Genomic DNA, 16451 nt, shown 5'->3' with positions numbered 1-16451 from the left:
GGTCCTTTCAGGAACCCCAGCATCCACTACGGACTCCGAGAAATAGAATTATCGGTAAGTAAATTCTTATTTTCTGTTCCCTTGCATACATCGACTAAAAAACATAAGTTGCTATTGTTGTCCATTTTTTGCCTATTCACATTTTTCAGAGCGACATGTGTAAAGCATGTTGAAGTTACACAATTCAGTTATCGGACTGAACCGGTTACTACAACACGAGCGACAATAATTAAAGAACATGATAGATTTGGGAAAGTTCCTTTTGACTATGCCAGCTTTGATGCACAAGTGTTTGGAAAACATACTATTGCAACGGTTGTTCACAGCCAAGAGACAAGTAATGGCGAAGGTGAGAATAATTTATATTTTTATATATATATATATATATACATACACATATACACACACATACATAAATAGTTTTCCTTATTGGACTTGTACTTAATGGAATTTTATCACCTGACAGTTCTACTCCCAAATCCGCAATTGTTTAATTCCTAATTATTTAGAAGAGTGGTTTTCAACCCCAACCCCCAAAAACCTTACCTGTTGGTTGTATCTAAGGACTGGATTGAAAACAACTAATTTAGACAATAGTGATGGTTGATTCCTGCTTTGTTAGTTGTAATTTAAGGTTAACTAATGTAGTCGGTGGTTCACAGAGTAAAGTCATAAGTTCAGTGAATTTTCTTACAACCTTTTTTATAAAATACATTCTATGACAGGATATAAACAAAATCCGATTAAAAAGCATTAAATTGTGCTTTAGCAACAAACTGTGTACATTTTGTAACCATTATAGGGATATACGTTGAAAAGTAATGCGTATTACATATAGGTTTTCTAGTTATACATATCACACACTTTCTACATAAATATATACTGTACTGTAGTTTATATGCAGTACACCTTAAGATAAATGTGCAACATATCAATTATAGCCAAGAGATAAATCTTAAATAATGTTTCATATTTTAAATAAGCATTTTAGCTAATTAGCCATTATAGCAATATAAAGCAGAAGCTCAGATACTGGTAAGGCACATACTGAATGGCAAGGGTCTTGTGGTCTGTACAAAACCCTACCATTCAGTCCGTGAGCTACAGTACCTGCCTTCTTTTGCTATAATAGCCACAGAACTGCCATCATACCCCTTTCCTAAGTGTTGATTACATTTCAAATTATTCTGGGCCATAAGCTTGAGGCATGGGATCTCCTGTAAAAAAAAAAAAAGTATTCCCTGACTAGTGTTCTTCTTTAATTGTCTGTTGTACACTAATGTACACTAATGAGGCACCAGCTTGTGATATTCTGAGTTTTTCTACAATAGGAGAAGAAACAACACTGCATACATACCAACACTTGAAAACAAATTAAATGGCCGCTTTCCAGTTGGGCAGGAACATCAGTATGAGCAGAAATGTCTGTGTATCCAAGTTCAGTTTAATGATATATACACTTTATCTTTAGAGGAGGTACTACCCCTGATGTTTGCATCATTTAATGGTATTGGCCCAGACAGACAGAAGCAGAGCATTTCCTGGCCCTTAATTAGATATGAGCATCATATGATTGCCTCACATGTCATCATGTGCTGACGTGTCTAGCTAGAGAGAGATTGATTGGCCTCAGTTTATCCAACCACTTATAAAACATACACATCTCATAATTTATAAAACATATAAAGAACACATATAAAAAAGAAACACACTCACCAACACAAGGAGAGCAGTACTGGGAAATGTATCAATATTAAAAACAAGGGCAAAAATGTACAGCAACATATGCAGCTGTCTCTGAAATTAAGTGACAGTTGGCAATTATACTGTGAGATGTGAGACAGCTTGTTGAAGTCTAATATTCAGTCTACAATAATCATTTTGGGCCTCATTTAGGGGGAGATGTATCAAACCTTCTATAGAGGAGAAGTTGCTCTTAACAGCCAATAACATTTTACCTATCATTTTATAGACTGTAGTAGATATATGCTAGCTACAGTAGATGTTGAATGGTTGAATGGTTGCTATGGCAACTTCTCCACTAGTCCTCTTTAGAAGGGTTGATAAATCTTACCTTTAAGCTGGTCATACACTGCACAGTTATCTGGTATACCATCTGCCAGATCTGGCTGGTTGGAATGAAAATCATGTAATGGATGAGATGAAATGACAATCGACCATTTGCTCCCAAACACTGAAAAATGGACAAAATCTGTCATTCAGACAAACTGGTTAAATCACGGATTTAACCAAATTGTACGACAGTTTTTGTCCATTTTCCAGTGTTTGAGAGAAAATGGTCAATTGACATTTGTGGCAAGGATGTAATGAAGTAACCGTGCCATCCAAATGTTTGCCCCTTTAAAAAAAGTCAGAGTTCAACCGGCATTCCGCATGTCGAGCGAACTCGGCCTCCATTACATTTCGCCCTTGCTCTCATCTATTAGCAGATTTTAATTTCAGTTAGCCAGGTCTGGCAGATGATCTGCCAGCTTTAGATTTAGATCTAAATGAATCTAGAAGGTGCAGCAAAACTACGTTGCACTGCAGGAGGGTTCATGTAAAACTGTGTTCACATATTTAGAATTCGGGTGGGATCACATTTAAAATCAATTTAAAAATACAGTTTTATAAATAAAACTGCACTACATTCAACACCAGACAGCATTTTCTCTGTGTGTGTGTCAAAAAAAAGAAATACGCTCCCCTTGAACTGCAAAACGGTCGCAATTCTCCACCCTTGAGTGGGTTTCCCCTAGTCTCATAACTGGGCAATCAGTGTTTACCTATAGACTATTACAAAGTTGAATAAGAGTTAACATATTGGAAATCTGCATGTATAGTGCAAATGTTAAAGAAGTGTGTAAGTCAATACAAGTATAAAGTCCTACTCCTACTTTACAGTACAGTATTTGCAGCATGTCTAAAATTGCACAACAGACATCGGCTCTCATTCCGAGTTGTTCGCTCGCTAGCTGCTTTTAGCAGCATTGCAAACGCTAGGCCGCCGCCCTCTGGGAGTGTATCTTAGCTTAGCAGAATTGCGAACGAAAGATTAGCAGAATTGCTACTAAATAATTCCTTGCAGTTTCTGAGTAGCTCCAGACCTACTCCTAGATTGCGATCACCTCAGTCCTTTTAGTTCCTGGTTTGACGTCACAAACACGCCCTGCGTTCAGCCAGCCACTCCCCCATTTCCCCAGCCACTCCTGCGTTTTTACCTGGCACACCTGCGTTTTTTAGCACACTCCCTGAAAACGGACAGTTTCCACCCAGAAACACCCACTTCCTGTCAATCACACTACGATCACTCAAGCGAAGAAAAAACATCGCTCGAGCTTGTGCAAATCTCCAAAGTTTTGTGTTAAATTACTTAGCGCATGCGCGTTGCATACCATGCGCATGCGCATTTTCCACCTAATCGCTGCGTTGCGAAAAACGGCAATAAGCGAACAACTCGGAATGACCACCATCGTCAGGTTACCTTGATCTGTGCAATATATATATATATTTTATATTTTTATATATATATATATATATATACATTATATTGCAATAAAAACATGTAAACCCATATAAAATTAACAATTCTCTTACGTCCTAGAGGATACTGGGAATCCATTTCGTACCATCGGGTATAAACAGGTCCACTAGGAGCCTTGGGCACTTTAAGGAATTGATAGTGTGCGCTGGCACCTCCCCCTATGCCCCTCCTACCAGACTTAGTTTAGAAAATGTGTCCGGAGGAGCCGGTCACGTCGCATAGAAGCTCCTGAAGAGTTTTCTGCATTTATTTAATCTGTTTGTTATTTTCTGTCAGGACTGGATGGCACCAGACTGCCTGCTTCGTGGGACTTAGGGGGGGAAACGGCCAAACCTCTTGAAGGGTTAATGGTCTCATTCCCCGCTGACAGGACACTAGCTCCTGAGGGAACTATTCGCACGCCCCACCATGGTAAGCGTACATTCCCGCAGCATGCCACCACCCCTAACAGAGCCAGAAGAAAGAAGTGTGGTGAGTACTAAGCCGGCGTCCCGGTTAGCGGGTCGCCGGCCATTATGGCGGCATGAGGGTACAGAGACGCACAGCTTCTACAGGGGCGACAGAGTCTCGGGACTCAGTACACAGTGCGAATGCACCACATATGAGGGAGCGAACTGAGTCTAAGTATACTACGAGTGTATACAGTACCCATACTCGCATTACAGACGTAAAAGGCGACTGACTCCATTTTAAGCATTAAAAATTACCTCAGCCAGTATAAAAAAGCGGGAAGATCGCACACCATTAACGGGGCGGGGGTTCACTATGAGCGGATCCAGCAGCTCACCAGCGCCATTTTCCCTCAGCAGTGGACACAGACGCTAACTGACAGGGACACGCAGCTCCTCCGGAGAGACTCCAGATTACCTTAGCGGTACCAGGCGGTCATAGCAGGGGGGGAGCGCTTACTAGTGTACTAAGTCCCCAATCGGGGTACTTAGTCTGCAACCCGGCTAAGCTTGGCATTAGCAGTAAGGCCGCAGTGTGCTGGCTCCAGGCTATCTCTGTGTCTCTCTTAAAGGGCTCTTTGTTGGTTAACTGTGCTTTTAACCTGTTTGTGTGTGTGTGTGTGTGTGTGTGTGTGTGTGTGTGTGTGTGTGTGTGTGTGTGTGCTGTCACTGTCACAGTATGTCAGACAAAGAGTGTGTTTTTTGTAAGGCACAATGGGGCAGATGTATTAACCTGGAGAAGGCATAAGGAAGTGATAAACCAGTGATATATGCAAGGTGATAAAGGCAGCAGCCAATCAGAACCTAACTGTTAATTTTGGAGCGGATTGGCTGGTATTGGAGCGGATTGGCTGGTGCCTTTATCACCTTGCACATATCACTGGTTTATCACTTCCTTATGCCTTCTCCAGGTTAATACATCTACCCCATTGTTCCTCTTCTCCAGATGGTTCACTACAGTGTACTCAATGCAGTGCACCCTCCCAGGCTAGCGGGGCAGAACCAGCTTGGCTGGATTCCATTAGGGGAATTATCTCAAATATCTCCACTAAATTGTCCCGCAATGAGAAAGAGATGCCACACTGAAGACAATCGATGACTGAGTTTATGAACAGAGACTCAGTACACAAACCAGCGTCTCAGTCCCCTGCCATTTGTCTGCAAAAACGTCCTTTGGCTCATATCATGCAGTCTGACTCTGATGATGAGGGGTCAGACATGGAGGAGGGGGAGGTGGATGCAGAGGTGTGGGAGGATACTTTGTCACAGGGAATAGAGGCTCTCATAGAAGCTATTAGAGAGGTTCTGCATATCCCTGATAAGGTAACAGAGGAGACTGAGGAATCTTATTTTAATGTAAAAAAGAAATCCTCAGCCACTTTTCCTGTGTCAAAGGAACTAAATACCCTGTTTGAAGAACCGTGGGTTAATCCTAATAGGAAATTTCAATCCCTAAAATGATGATATCGTCTTTTCCCTTTCCTTCTAAGGATAGAAAAAAATGGGAAAATCCACCGATAGTAGATGCATCAGTATCCAGGCTGTCATGGAAAATTGTATTGCCTTTCCCTCGTGCAGCCTCCCTAAAAGACATGGCAGATCGTAGAATAGAGAATGCACTAAAATCTTTGTATACAGCTGTTGGGGTGGCACAAAGACCCACTATAGCACGTTGGTGGATTACTAAGACAAAATGGTCAGGTAATCTAATTGAGGGGATAGGTACCTTGCCTAATGGGGAGATTATTTTACTCCTGCAACATATACAGAACTCTGCAAACTTTATGGTGGAAGCCATAAAAGAAATAGGTTTGCTTAATGCACGCACCACTGCTATGGCAGTGTCAGCACGCAGAGGCTTACGGCTACACCAGTGGACTGCCAACGCGGAATCCAGGAAAGGCGTGGAAGGCCTACCCTTCACAGGAGAGGCCTTATTTGGAGATGAACTAGACAAATGGATCTCCAAAGCTACTGTGGGTAAGTCCACGTATCTTCCTTCTGCAACTCGCCCAGTCAGGAAGGCTTACTCAGGACCTTTCGGACTGCCAAGTTCAAGGGGTAAACCAGAGGTGCTTCTACATCCACCAGAGGCTCTAGAGGTAAGATAAACCATGAAAACCAGCAACTGCAGGTTCAAAGGAACAGAGCTCAAGTTCTGCTTCCTCAAAGCCTTCAGCATGACGTGGACCACGATGCCTGGAAGACCGGCAGGTGGGAGCCTGACTAAAATTTTTCAGTCACATCTGGACAACATCATGCCAGGATCCCTGGGTCATAGATCTTATTTACCAGGGCTACAGACTGGAGTTTCAGGAGCTCCCACCTCACAGATTCTTCAAATCAGGCTTACCATTTTCACAGGAAGCAAGTATAACCTTACAGGACGCCATTTAAAGACTGGTACAGACTCAGGTCACTGTTCCAGTTCCACCTCACCTACAAAACAAGGGATATTATTCCAACCTGTTTGTAGTACCTAATTCGGACAGTTTGGTAAGGCCGATTTTGAACCTCAAGTCAATGAACCCGTACTTAAGAGTGTTTAAATTCAAGATGGAGTCTCTGAGAGCGGTGATCTCAGGTCTGGAGGGGGGGGGGGAATTCCTAGTATCTCTGTATATCAAGGATGCGTAACTTCACATTCCGATCTGGCCACCTCATCAGGCTTTTCTATGGTTTGCACTGCAGGACTGCCACTACCAGTTCCAGGCCCTGCCATTTGGTCTCTCCACGGCACTGAGAGTGTTCACCAAGGCATACCTCCCAACTGTCCCGATTTTGGCAGGACAGTCCCATTTTGCCATGAGGCCACGCCCCCTTGCACTTGCCGTGAGGCCACGCCCCTTTTTTGCTAGGCCATGCCCCTAAAATCTGGGGGCCAGTTGGGAGATCCCTCCCTGTCACTCGCTGCTCTGAGGAGAGCAGCGGTGAATAGATGCTGTGCGCATGAGAGGCAGAGAGGGACAAGGCAGAGAGGGACAAGGGGCATGACCAGCAGCTCTCACAGCGCTGTTCATGCCCCCATAATGACAAAATGGGGGCGTGGCTTGCAATCGCAGCACTTGCCGTGAGGCCCCTTTTCACCAGGCCACGCCCCCTAAAATCTGTCCCTCCTCTGCTGATGTCAAAGTTGGGAGGTATGACCAAGGTGATGGCAGAGATGATGTTTCTACTCTAGAAACAGGAGGTGAACATAAATCCATGCCTGGATGATCTTCTGATAAAGGCACCGTCCAGGGAGCGGTTGATGGACAGTATTCACCTCTCAACCAGACTGCTCCTGGATCACGGGTGGATTCTGAACTTACCAAAATCTCACCTGGAACCGATGCAGAGGCTTTCCTTTCTGGGAATGATACTGGACACGGAATCTCAGAGAGTGCTCCTTCCCGTGGAGAAAGCTATGGAAATCCAGTCAATGGTTCGGGCTGTACTAAAACCAACCCGGATCTTGGTGCATCTGTGCATTCGCCATCTGGGGAAAATGGTGGCCTCTTATGATGCGCTTCAGTACGGACGGTTTCATGCAAGGCCCTTCCAGCTAGATCTATTGGACAAATGGTCTGGATCGCATCTTCACATGCACCAGAGGATCTGTCTGTCGCCAAGAGCCAGGATCTCCCTTCTGTGGTGGCTACAGACTTCATACCTCATCGAGGGTCGAGGTTTGGGATTCAGAATTGGATTTTGATAACCACGGACGCAAGCCTCAGAGGTTGGGGAGCAGTCACCCAGGGGGTGCAGTTTCAAAGAAGATGTTCAATTCAGGAAGTCGTCCTTCCAATAAACATCTTGGAACTCAGGGCTATCTACAACGCCCTTCTGCAGGCCTCATCTCTACTTCGGAATCAGGCCATTCAAGTCCAGTCGGACAATGTAATGGTGGTAACGTACATAGGGGGTAATTCAGAGTTGATCGCAGCAGCAAATTTGTTAGCAGTTGGGCAAAACCATGTTGCACTGCAGGGGGAGGGTAGATGTAACATGTGCAGAGAGAGTTAGATTTGGATGGAGTATTTTGTTTCTGTGCAGGGTAAATACTGTCTGCTTTATTTTTACACTGCAATTTAGATTTCAGTTTGAACACACCCCACCCAAATCTAACTCTCTCTGCACGTGTTTTATCTGCCCCACCTGCACTGCACATGGTTTTGCCCAACTGCTAACAAATTAGCTGCTGTGATCAGGTCTGAATTACCCCCATAAACAGATAGGTCAGAACAAAAAGCAGAGCACCAATGTCAGAGGTATCAAAAACTCTCCTCTGTGCGAAAAAACATGCTGTGACGTTGTCGGCGGTCTTCATTCCGGGAGTAGACGACTGGGAAACAGACTTCCTCAGCAGACACGACTCGCATCCCGGGGAAGTGGAGCCTTCACCTGGAAGTGTTCAGGTGCTTGAAACGTCTGTGGGGATATCCACAAATCGACATGATAGCCTCTCGTCTCAACAAGAAGCTCAAGCGGTATTGTTCCTGGTCGAGAGATCCACAGGCAGTGGCGGTAGATGCTCTGACAACTCTGTGGGTCTACCAGATGGTTTACATGTTTCCTCCACTTCCTCTGATCCCAAGAATTCTAAAAAGAATAAGAAGGGAAAAGGTTCAAGCAATACTCATTGCTCCAGACTGGCCAAGAAAGGCCTGGTACGCGGACCTACTGAAGATGCTCCTCGATGATCCGTGGCCTCTGCCTCTTCACGAGGATCTTCTACAACAGGGCCCGTTTGTCTATCAGGACTTACTGTGGCTACGTTTAATGGCATGGAGGTTTATCGGCTGATCCTAGCCAGAGAGGGATTCCTGACAAGATCATACTGACTATGATCCAAGCCAGGAAAGGGGTAACATCTAAACATTACCGTATATGGAAGAAGTATGGCTCTTGGTGTGAGACCAGACAATATTCTGTGGTGGAATTTCATCTGGGACGTCTCCTGCTTTTTCTGCAGTCGGGAGTGGATGTGGGCCTATGCCTACGTTCCATTAAAGTCTAGATTTCACCTTTGTCTACTTTTTTTTAGAAACAGTTGGCTTCTCTCCCTGAGGTCCAGGCGTTCTTGAAAGGTGTTCTGTACATCCAGCCTCCCTTTGTGCCTCCCACGGCACCTTGGTATCTTAATTTGGTGCTGCAGTTCCTCCAATCAGACTGGTTTGAACCGTTACAGGAGGTTGACGTAAAGTACCTTACGTGGAAGACCTTCACACTGTTGGCCTTGGCCTCAGCAAGACGTGTGTCAGAACTATGGGCATTGTCTCACAATAGTCTCTACTTAATTTTCCATGAGGACAGAGCTGAACTCAGTACTCGTCAGCAATTTCTTCCTAAGGTGGTGTCCACTTTCACATCAACCAAACTATTGTGGTTCCGGCTGTGATGGACACCTCTGTTACTTCAAAGTCTATGGATGTTGTGAGGGCTTTGAAGGTGTATGTGAAGAGAACAGCTTGTCACAGAAAATCTGACTCACTGTTCGTTCTCTATGATTCCAATAAAATTGGGTGTCCTGCTTCAAAGCAGTCTATTGCATGCTGGATCAAGCTGACGATCCAGCATGCTTATTCCACGGCACGACTGCCGGTTCAAAATCTGTACAGACTCACTCTACTAGGTCAGTGGGTTCTTCTTGGGCGGCTGCCTGGGGTGTCTTGGCTTTACAGCTCTGCTGAGCAGTTACTTGGTCAGGTTCGAACACGTTCGCAAAGTTTTACAAGTTTAATACTTTGGCCTCTGAGGACCTTCAGTTTAGTCAATCAGTTCTGCAGGAACCCCAGCACTCTCCCACCCAGTTTATGAGCTGTGGTACTTCCCCATGGTACTAAATGGATCCCCAGTATCCTCAAGGACGAAAGAGAAAATAGGATTTTAATTACCTACTGGTAAATCCTTTTCTCCTAGTCCATAAAGGATACTGGGCGCCCGCCCGGTGCTTCGTTCTTCCTGCACTGTTACTTGGTTAAGTATTCTGGTTTGTTCAGCTGTTGCTGTTCATGTTTCAAGCTTGGGTAGCATGGCTTTCCTATTATTCTTTGTGCTGGTTTGTAACCTCACCACTATCCTTATCTATCCTTCTTTCAAAGTATGTCCGTCTCCTCGGGCACAGTTTCCTAGACTGAGTCTGGTAGGAGGGGCATAGAGGGAGGAGCCAGCGCACACTATCAAATTCTTAAAGTGCCCAAGGCTCCTAGTGTACCCGTCTATACCCCATGGTACTAAATGGATCCCCAGTATCCTCTACGGACTATGAGAAAAGGATTTACCGGTAGGTAACTAAAATCCTATTTTTATCAACATTTGGTAATTTAGCTGCACATTGAGCAAAACATTTTTTTAATATGCCATAGAATGTTCTGTTTGTGTGTGTGTGTGTGTGTGTGTGTGTGTGTGTGTGTGTGTGTGTGTGTGTGTGTGTGTGTGTGTGTGTGTATCTATATATATATATATATATATATAACATCATACAACAGCATACATTTGTGCATAATTATTCAAGTATTCAGCCATGACTGAAATCATATGTTGCATGCATGTAATCACATCTTTCTTTAACAGCAAAACAATTTACAAGTCCAGTGAAATCTTCCAACCGACTGCCTAGCGCCCACACACAGAGCCCCTACCATGCCAGCTCTTACAGCTATGGTCAATGTGGTGAAGACACCCACATAGCAGCAGCTGCTGCCATCCTCAACCTTTCCACCCGCTGCAGGGAAGCAGCAGCAGAGATCCTGTCCAACAAACCATTGGGTTTGTCTGCCAAGGTAGGAGAATCCAAGATCCTGGAGGTTGTAGTGGCTACTGAGCTGTGAATAAACTGCTTTTCACATTACTGTTAAATGCTAAAGAAACAAGCAATGTACTCTACAGTATCTACAATAATTTGACATACAATATTCCTAAGAAAAAAAATATTGTGCACTGAAATAAAACTAGAACTTAGAAGAAAGTGTATGTATTTTTCTGCAGAGATAAATGTAATGGTGAAGTATTAGACATGCCCCACTGTCATCTCCAGAAAACAGTGGGACGGAAAAATGAGGTGTGTGTTTTTTAATGTTTAATGGAGCGGATTTTTTTTTTTTTTTTAGAAAGCTTTGATTTTCCAGAAGCATATGCATTTTTCAATTCCATCTTGCTTACATTGTTCTGAGAGACTTCATGCAGTGTCTCCAACATTTGGATGAGCATGGTATATGCTGAATTAGGCATGTACTAATCTATTAAGCAGTGCCGTAACTAGACATTTTAGCGCTGTCTGCAAGAAGCAGCATCGGCGCTTCCCCCCCTTCATATGTAAAATAGGACTAGTGCACGCCGCAGGCTAGTGCGTGCCAAAAATGTAGGGGAGTGGCTTCGTGGGGAAGGGGCGTAGTCACAAAATAATACCCATTCATATTACTCTGCACAGTAGTCTCCATTATTCAAATAATGCCACACAGTGGTGCCACATACACACATTATAGCCCCCTTTTAAACATTACTCCAGGTAGAGCCCCTTTTACACATTGTGCCATGTAGAACCCCCTTTTACACACTGTGCCAGGTAGAGCCACCTTTTACTCACTGTGCCAGGTAGAGCCACCTTTTACTCATTGCGCTAGGTAGAGCCACCTTTTACTCATTGCGCCAGGTAGAGTCCCCATTTACACATTACGCAAGGTAGAGTCCCCTCTTGTTCCAGCCCACTTTAACCCCTAATCAGACCACACTAATGCTCTGATCCTGTGACACAGGGAGGGGCAAGTTTAAAGCTGGGCACACACTTTATGGCTGATACGTATATTGCAAGCCTGTCGGCAGTTGTGTACCCCTGATATGTCTGTGATGTACGTCGTTCACAGACATATTGCATCAGCCCTGCGGCACAGCCAATGCCCAATATATCCACAGATATATTGGCATATCTGGCTGTGTGTACGGACTTGCTGCAGGGACCACCGGTGACTGACATCTCAACTGGGAGGGCACATTTAAATGCCCACCCAGTTGTGACATCAGGCACAACACATCATGCAGACGATTGGTAAGTGTGCGTGCACTTACCAATCATTAGATAGGTCTGCCAGATGGTATCCGTTCACATGGTCGACCATGTTATGGTCGACAGTCATTAGGTCGACCACTATTGGTCGACATTGACATGGTCGACATGGACACATGGTCGACACATGAAAATGGTCGACACATGAAAGGTCGACATATGAAAAGGTCGACATGAGTTTTTTAACTTTTTTTCTTTGGGGGAACTTTTCCATACTTTACGATCCACATGGACTACGATTGGAACGGTAAAGTGTGCCGAGCGAAGCGGTAGCGGAGCGAAGGCACCATGCCCGAAGCATGGCGAGCCAAGCGGTGCACTAATTGGGGTTCCCAGTCACTTTACGCAAAAAACGACACCAAAAAAAGTTAAAAAAACTCATGTCGACCTTTTCATATGTCGACATTTCATGTGTCGACCATTTTCATGTGTCGACCATGTGTCCATGTCGACCATGTCAATGTCGACCAATAGTGGTCGACCTAATGACTGTCGACCATAACATGGTCGACCATTCATACCGGAACCCTGTCAGATGTGTACCCAGCTTAAGATACATGCTCTGAGCAGAGTGTGAGCCTCCCTGGAGGAGTGTTTGCTATGGAAGGGGGAGGGGGGAGGGCAAAGTCAAAGAGACACTTGGGAGAGAGAGAGATGTGGATAAGACAGGGACATGGAAGTAAAAATATGTAGGGGAGAAAGCGAGAGATGTGGGGGAAAGCGAGAGATGAGATGTGGAGGAGAGCAAGAGACATGTGGGAGAGTGAGATATTGGGTAGAGTGAGACATAGAGAAGTGGGCAAGATGTTGAGGAGGGAGAGAGAGATGGGGAGAGAGACGGGAGGGGGAGAGATGTGTGTTAGACAGAGATATGGAGGAGAAAGATGCATAGGGAAGACAGCAAGAGACTAGTTGTGGGGGAGAGAGCGAGAGACAAGACGTGGGGGGTGAGCGAGAGAAGAGACATGGGGAGAGCGAGAGACGAGATGTGGCGGAGAGCAAAAGAAGAGACACGGAGGAGAGAGAAATAGAAGAGACATGGGGGAGTGAGAGAGACGAGACGCAGGGGAGAGCGAGAGAGACGAGACGTGGGGGAGAGCGAGAGAGACTAGATGTGGTGGAGAGCGAGAGAGACGATATGCGGGGAGAGTGAGAGAGATGAGATGCGGGGGAGAGCAAGAGTGACGAGATGCGGGGGAGAGCGAAAGAAGAGACACAGGGGAGAGGGCAATAGAAGAGACACGGGGAGAGCGAGAAAGATGAGACGCGGGGAGAGTGAGAAAGCGGGGGAGAGCGAGAGAGATGGGACGCGTGGGAGAGCGAGAGAGACAGGATGCGTGGGAGAGCAAGAGAGACGAGATGCGGGGGAGAGCAAGAGAGACGAGATGCGGGGGAGAGCGAGAGAGATGAGACGCAGGGGAGAGTGAGAGAGACGAGACTGTGAGAGATGAGACACAGGAGAGAGCGAGAGAGATGAGATGCAGGGAAGAGCAAGAGAGATGAGATGTGGGGGAGAGTGAGAGAGATGAGATGCGGGGAGCGCGAGAGAGACGAGATGTGGGGGAGAGCGAGAGAGACGAGATGCAGGGGAGAGCGAGATGCGGGGGAAAGTGAGCAACAAGATGTAGTGGAGAGCAAGAATGAGACATGGGGAGAGCAAGAGACATGTGGGAAATTGAGACATGGAGGAGTGGGTGAGATGTTGGGGATAGAGAGTGAGGTGGGAAGAGAGATGTGGTTGGGGGAGAAAGAGGGACTGAGAGGTGGAGCACCACAGAAAAAACCCTGCAATCTTAAATAATCCCCATTTCAGTGTGACAGACCTGCAGCTTGGTTCTCTCAGTCACAGGCTCCTCTCACAGTCACAGCCTGTGTGGTGGAGGCGGAGCAGGTCCCGCGGCTGGCTTCCATGTCATTTGTGGTGTGAGTAGGAGCCACCAGTGAAGCTGCCATGCGGCCACGGGCCATGTACAGGGTGACAGGGGGGGGTGGAATCCAGGACTGTGGGTCAGAGTGGCGCCAGAGTGCGGGGTGTAGCTGCCGGGGAGCACAGGATGGCGTCAGCAGCGTGCATAAGTCTGCAGCAGCAGACCGAGAGCAGGAGAGGTAACCAGCGGGTGAGAGACGCGGGGCTCAGATAAAGGTCGGGAAGCTGCTTCTATACTGTACGTTGCAGCAGGAGCTTACAGATCACAGATGCGGTTGGTTCCGCCTACAGGTACACACCTAGTTACGGCCCTGCTATTTGCTATGAACAGATACTGATAGTTGAGCTGTATTTTATTAAGGATCTACAGCAAAGTCTCCTAGTATTTTGAGTACATTTCCAAAAATGTATATTCATGAATTAAATTTGCATAGGCTTAAAGCTGCATTACCGCCTAATTGTTAGCTCTTACTAACCTGATCATTCCCCTCCCTGAAGCCCTGGGTGTTGCTCCATGCAGATGGGTTTCCCAGGTCTCTGTGGTCCCTGGAGTAAACCAGGACTACAGTATGTGACACTAAAAAATGGACCTGTGTTTGAGGGACTGAAATATACCAAATTCAACATAGCACTCCAAGGGACCAATTCAATTCCAAAAATGCATGGTTGGAATATATGGCTGCGCACATCACTTAGAATTACTGTAGAACAACATTGCCCATACTATTGGGAATTGAATTGGTCCCAAAATCCCAGTTTACACTGGTGTCTCAAACCTACAGTACTAGCTCTTTTAAGGACAGGCATACTTTTTGTATTGGTACCCTGCACTTGTGTACTTTCCTATGCCATTTGACTGTTCTAGTGATATTTAACAACCCACAAGTGATAAATACTGAATGCATAGCAACACCACAATGTATGTGTACCCTGTAATATATGGATTATCTCTGTTGCTGGAGGCTTGGAAAGACTTTGCTTCATCTGAATGGCTGCCACAGTTGCAATCATCATCTGCTGTCATTGATGTAGAAATACAAAATGGCCTGGTCATTTTGTCTTAGCTATGTAGGTTGTGAAACATGGGAGGTGAGTATCTCATGAATGACATAGGTGTTTTTGCTATATGGGGAGGTGTGGATGACAATACAAAAACAACTTTAGGGACACATCTGTATTTTAATAGTTTATCATATAAAACTAACTTAGCTGTTATTAGAAGCCGGTATGTCCCAAAAATTAAAAGATCACATTTCTCATTAAGGCCAAATGTAGCAAAGCATGGAAACAGACAAAGTAGATAGAGATAAGGCACCCCCCAATCAGCTCCTAACTGTCACCTTTCAAACACAGAATGTAACATGTGACTCATTTAGATGTGGACACATATAGTATGCAGATACGCCTCTTAGGGTCAGAGGTGTAGAGAGCTGTGGCAGGCCCAGGCACAGGTTTGGGGGTGTGACCTAATCATAGATAGTGTGGCCACGCCCCTTATAGAAATGATGAGGGGATCTTTTCAGCGCCACAAAGCTGCACTGATGCAGATTTGAGGGGCACGATAGCCGGGGGCAAATCCAGAGAGGGCTGCACGTACAGGCAGAAGAGACTGCTGCTAAGTGTCAAAAGCCTTCCTGTACCCACCGCATCCCAACCAGCACTTAGCAGCAGGTGCTGGCAGGAGAACAAAGCTGCTGCTATTCACAGGAAAGGGGGCAGTAGACCCAGGCCCCTCCATAAGGCCCAGGCCCGGGTAATAAGTACCTGCTCTCCCTACCTCTCGGCGGCAGTGCTTAGGATACATAAATCTTGAGGGTGAAGGAGAGCTGGCGCATATATTTGCACTGATGATACTATCAGCAGTACTAGCTAGAAACCTTCTGATTGGCTGATTGCATCTTGATTCTCCCATCACCCCTCCCCACTGACAGTACTTAATGCTAAATGACATAAAGTCCAGGCTGTCTAGCTTGCCTTGCGTAATATCTGCATTTGAATAATTGCAGGAAAGAAGATTCATATTTGAATTTTTATTTAGATGCTATGGCCCTCATTCCGAGTTGTTCGCTCGTTGCCGAATTTCACTATATTGCGATTAGTCGCTTACTGCGCATGCGCAATGTTCGCAGAGCGCATGCGCTTAGTTATTTTACTCAAAAGTTAGATATTTTACTCACGGCATTACGAGGATTGTGATTGACAGGAAGTGGGTGTTTCTGGGCGGAAACTGGCCGTTTTATGGGTGTGTGTGAAAAAACGCTGCCGTTTCTGGGAAAAACGCAGGAGTGGCTGGAGAAACGGGGGAGTGCCTGGGCGAACGCTGGGTGTGTTTGTGACGTCAAACCAGGAACGAAACTGACTGAACTGATCGCAGTGGCAGAGTAAGTGTCGAGCTACTCAGAAACTGCTAAGAAATTTCTATTCGCAATTTTGAGAATCTTTCGTTCGCAATTCTGCTAAGCTAAGATTCACTCCCAGTAGGCGGCG

General features: G+C 45.5%; 1 protein-coding gene across 9 annotated transcripts in view; it reads left to right on the top strand.

The window, feature by feature from the left end:
• ST18 (ST18 C2H2C-type zinc finger transcription factor) overlaps positions 1-16451 on the top strand; it is a 340135-nt gene that overhangs the window by 209993 nt on the left and 113691 nt on the right. For all 9 annotated transcript variants that reach the window (XR_010177857.1, XR_010177858.1, XM_063923709.1 and 6 more), the window contains 2 exons: positions 150-349; positions 10549-10757. Coding sequence is in view for 7 of the 9 variants with exons in the window: in XM_063923709.1 (XP_063779779.1) it covers positions 150-349; positions 10549-10757 (409 nt within the window). In the remaining 2 variants the exon portion in view is untranslated. The remainder of the gene's footprint in view (positions 1-149; positions 350-10548; positions 10758-16451) is intronic.

Source organism: Pseudophryne corroboree, chromosome 5, assembly GCF_028390025.1.
Source record: "Pseudophryne corroboree isolate aPseCor3 chromosome 5, aPseCor3.hap2, whole genome shotgun sequence".
NCBI classification, from domain to species: domain Eukaryota; kingdom Metazoa; phylum Chordata; class Amphibia; order Anura; family Myobatrachidae; genus Pseudophryne; species Pseudophryne corroboree.
This window is presented reverse-complemented; position numbering and strand designations above follow the sequence as displayed.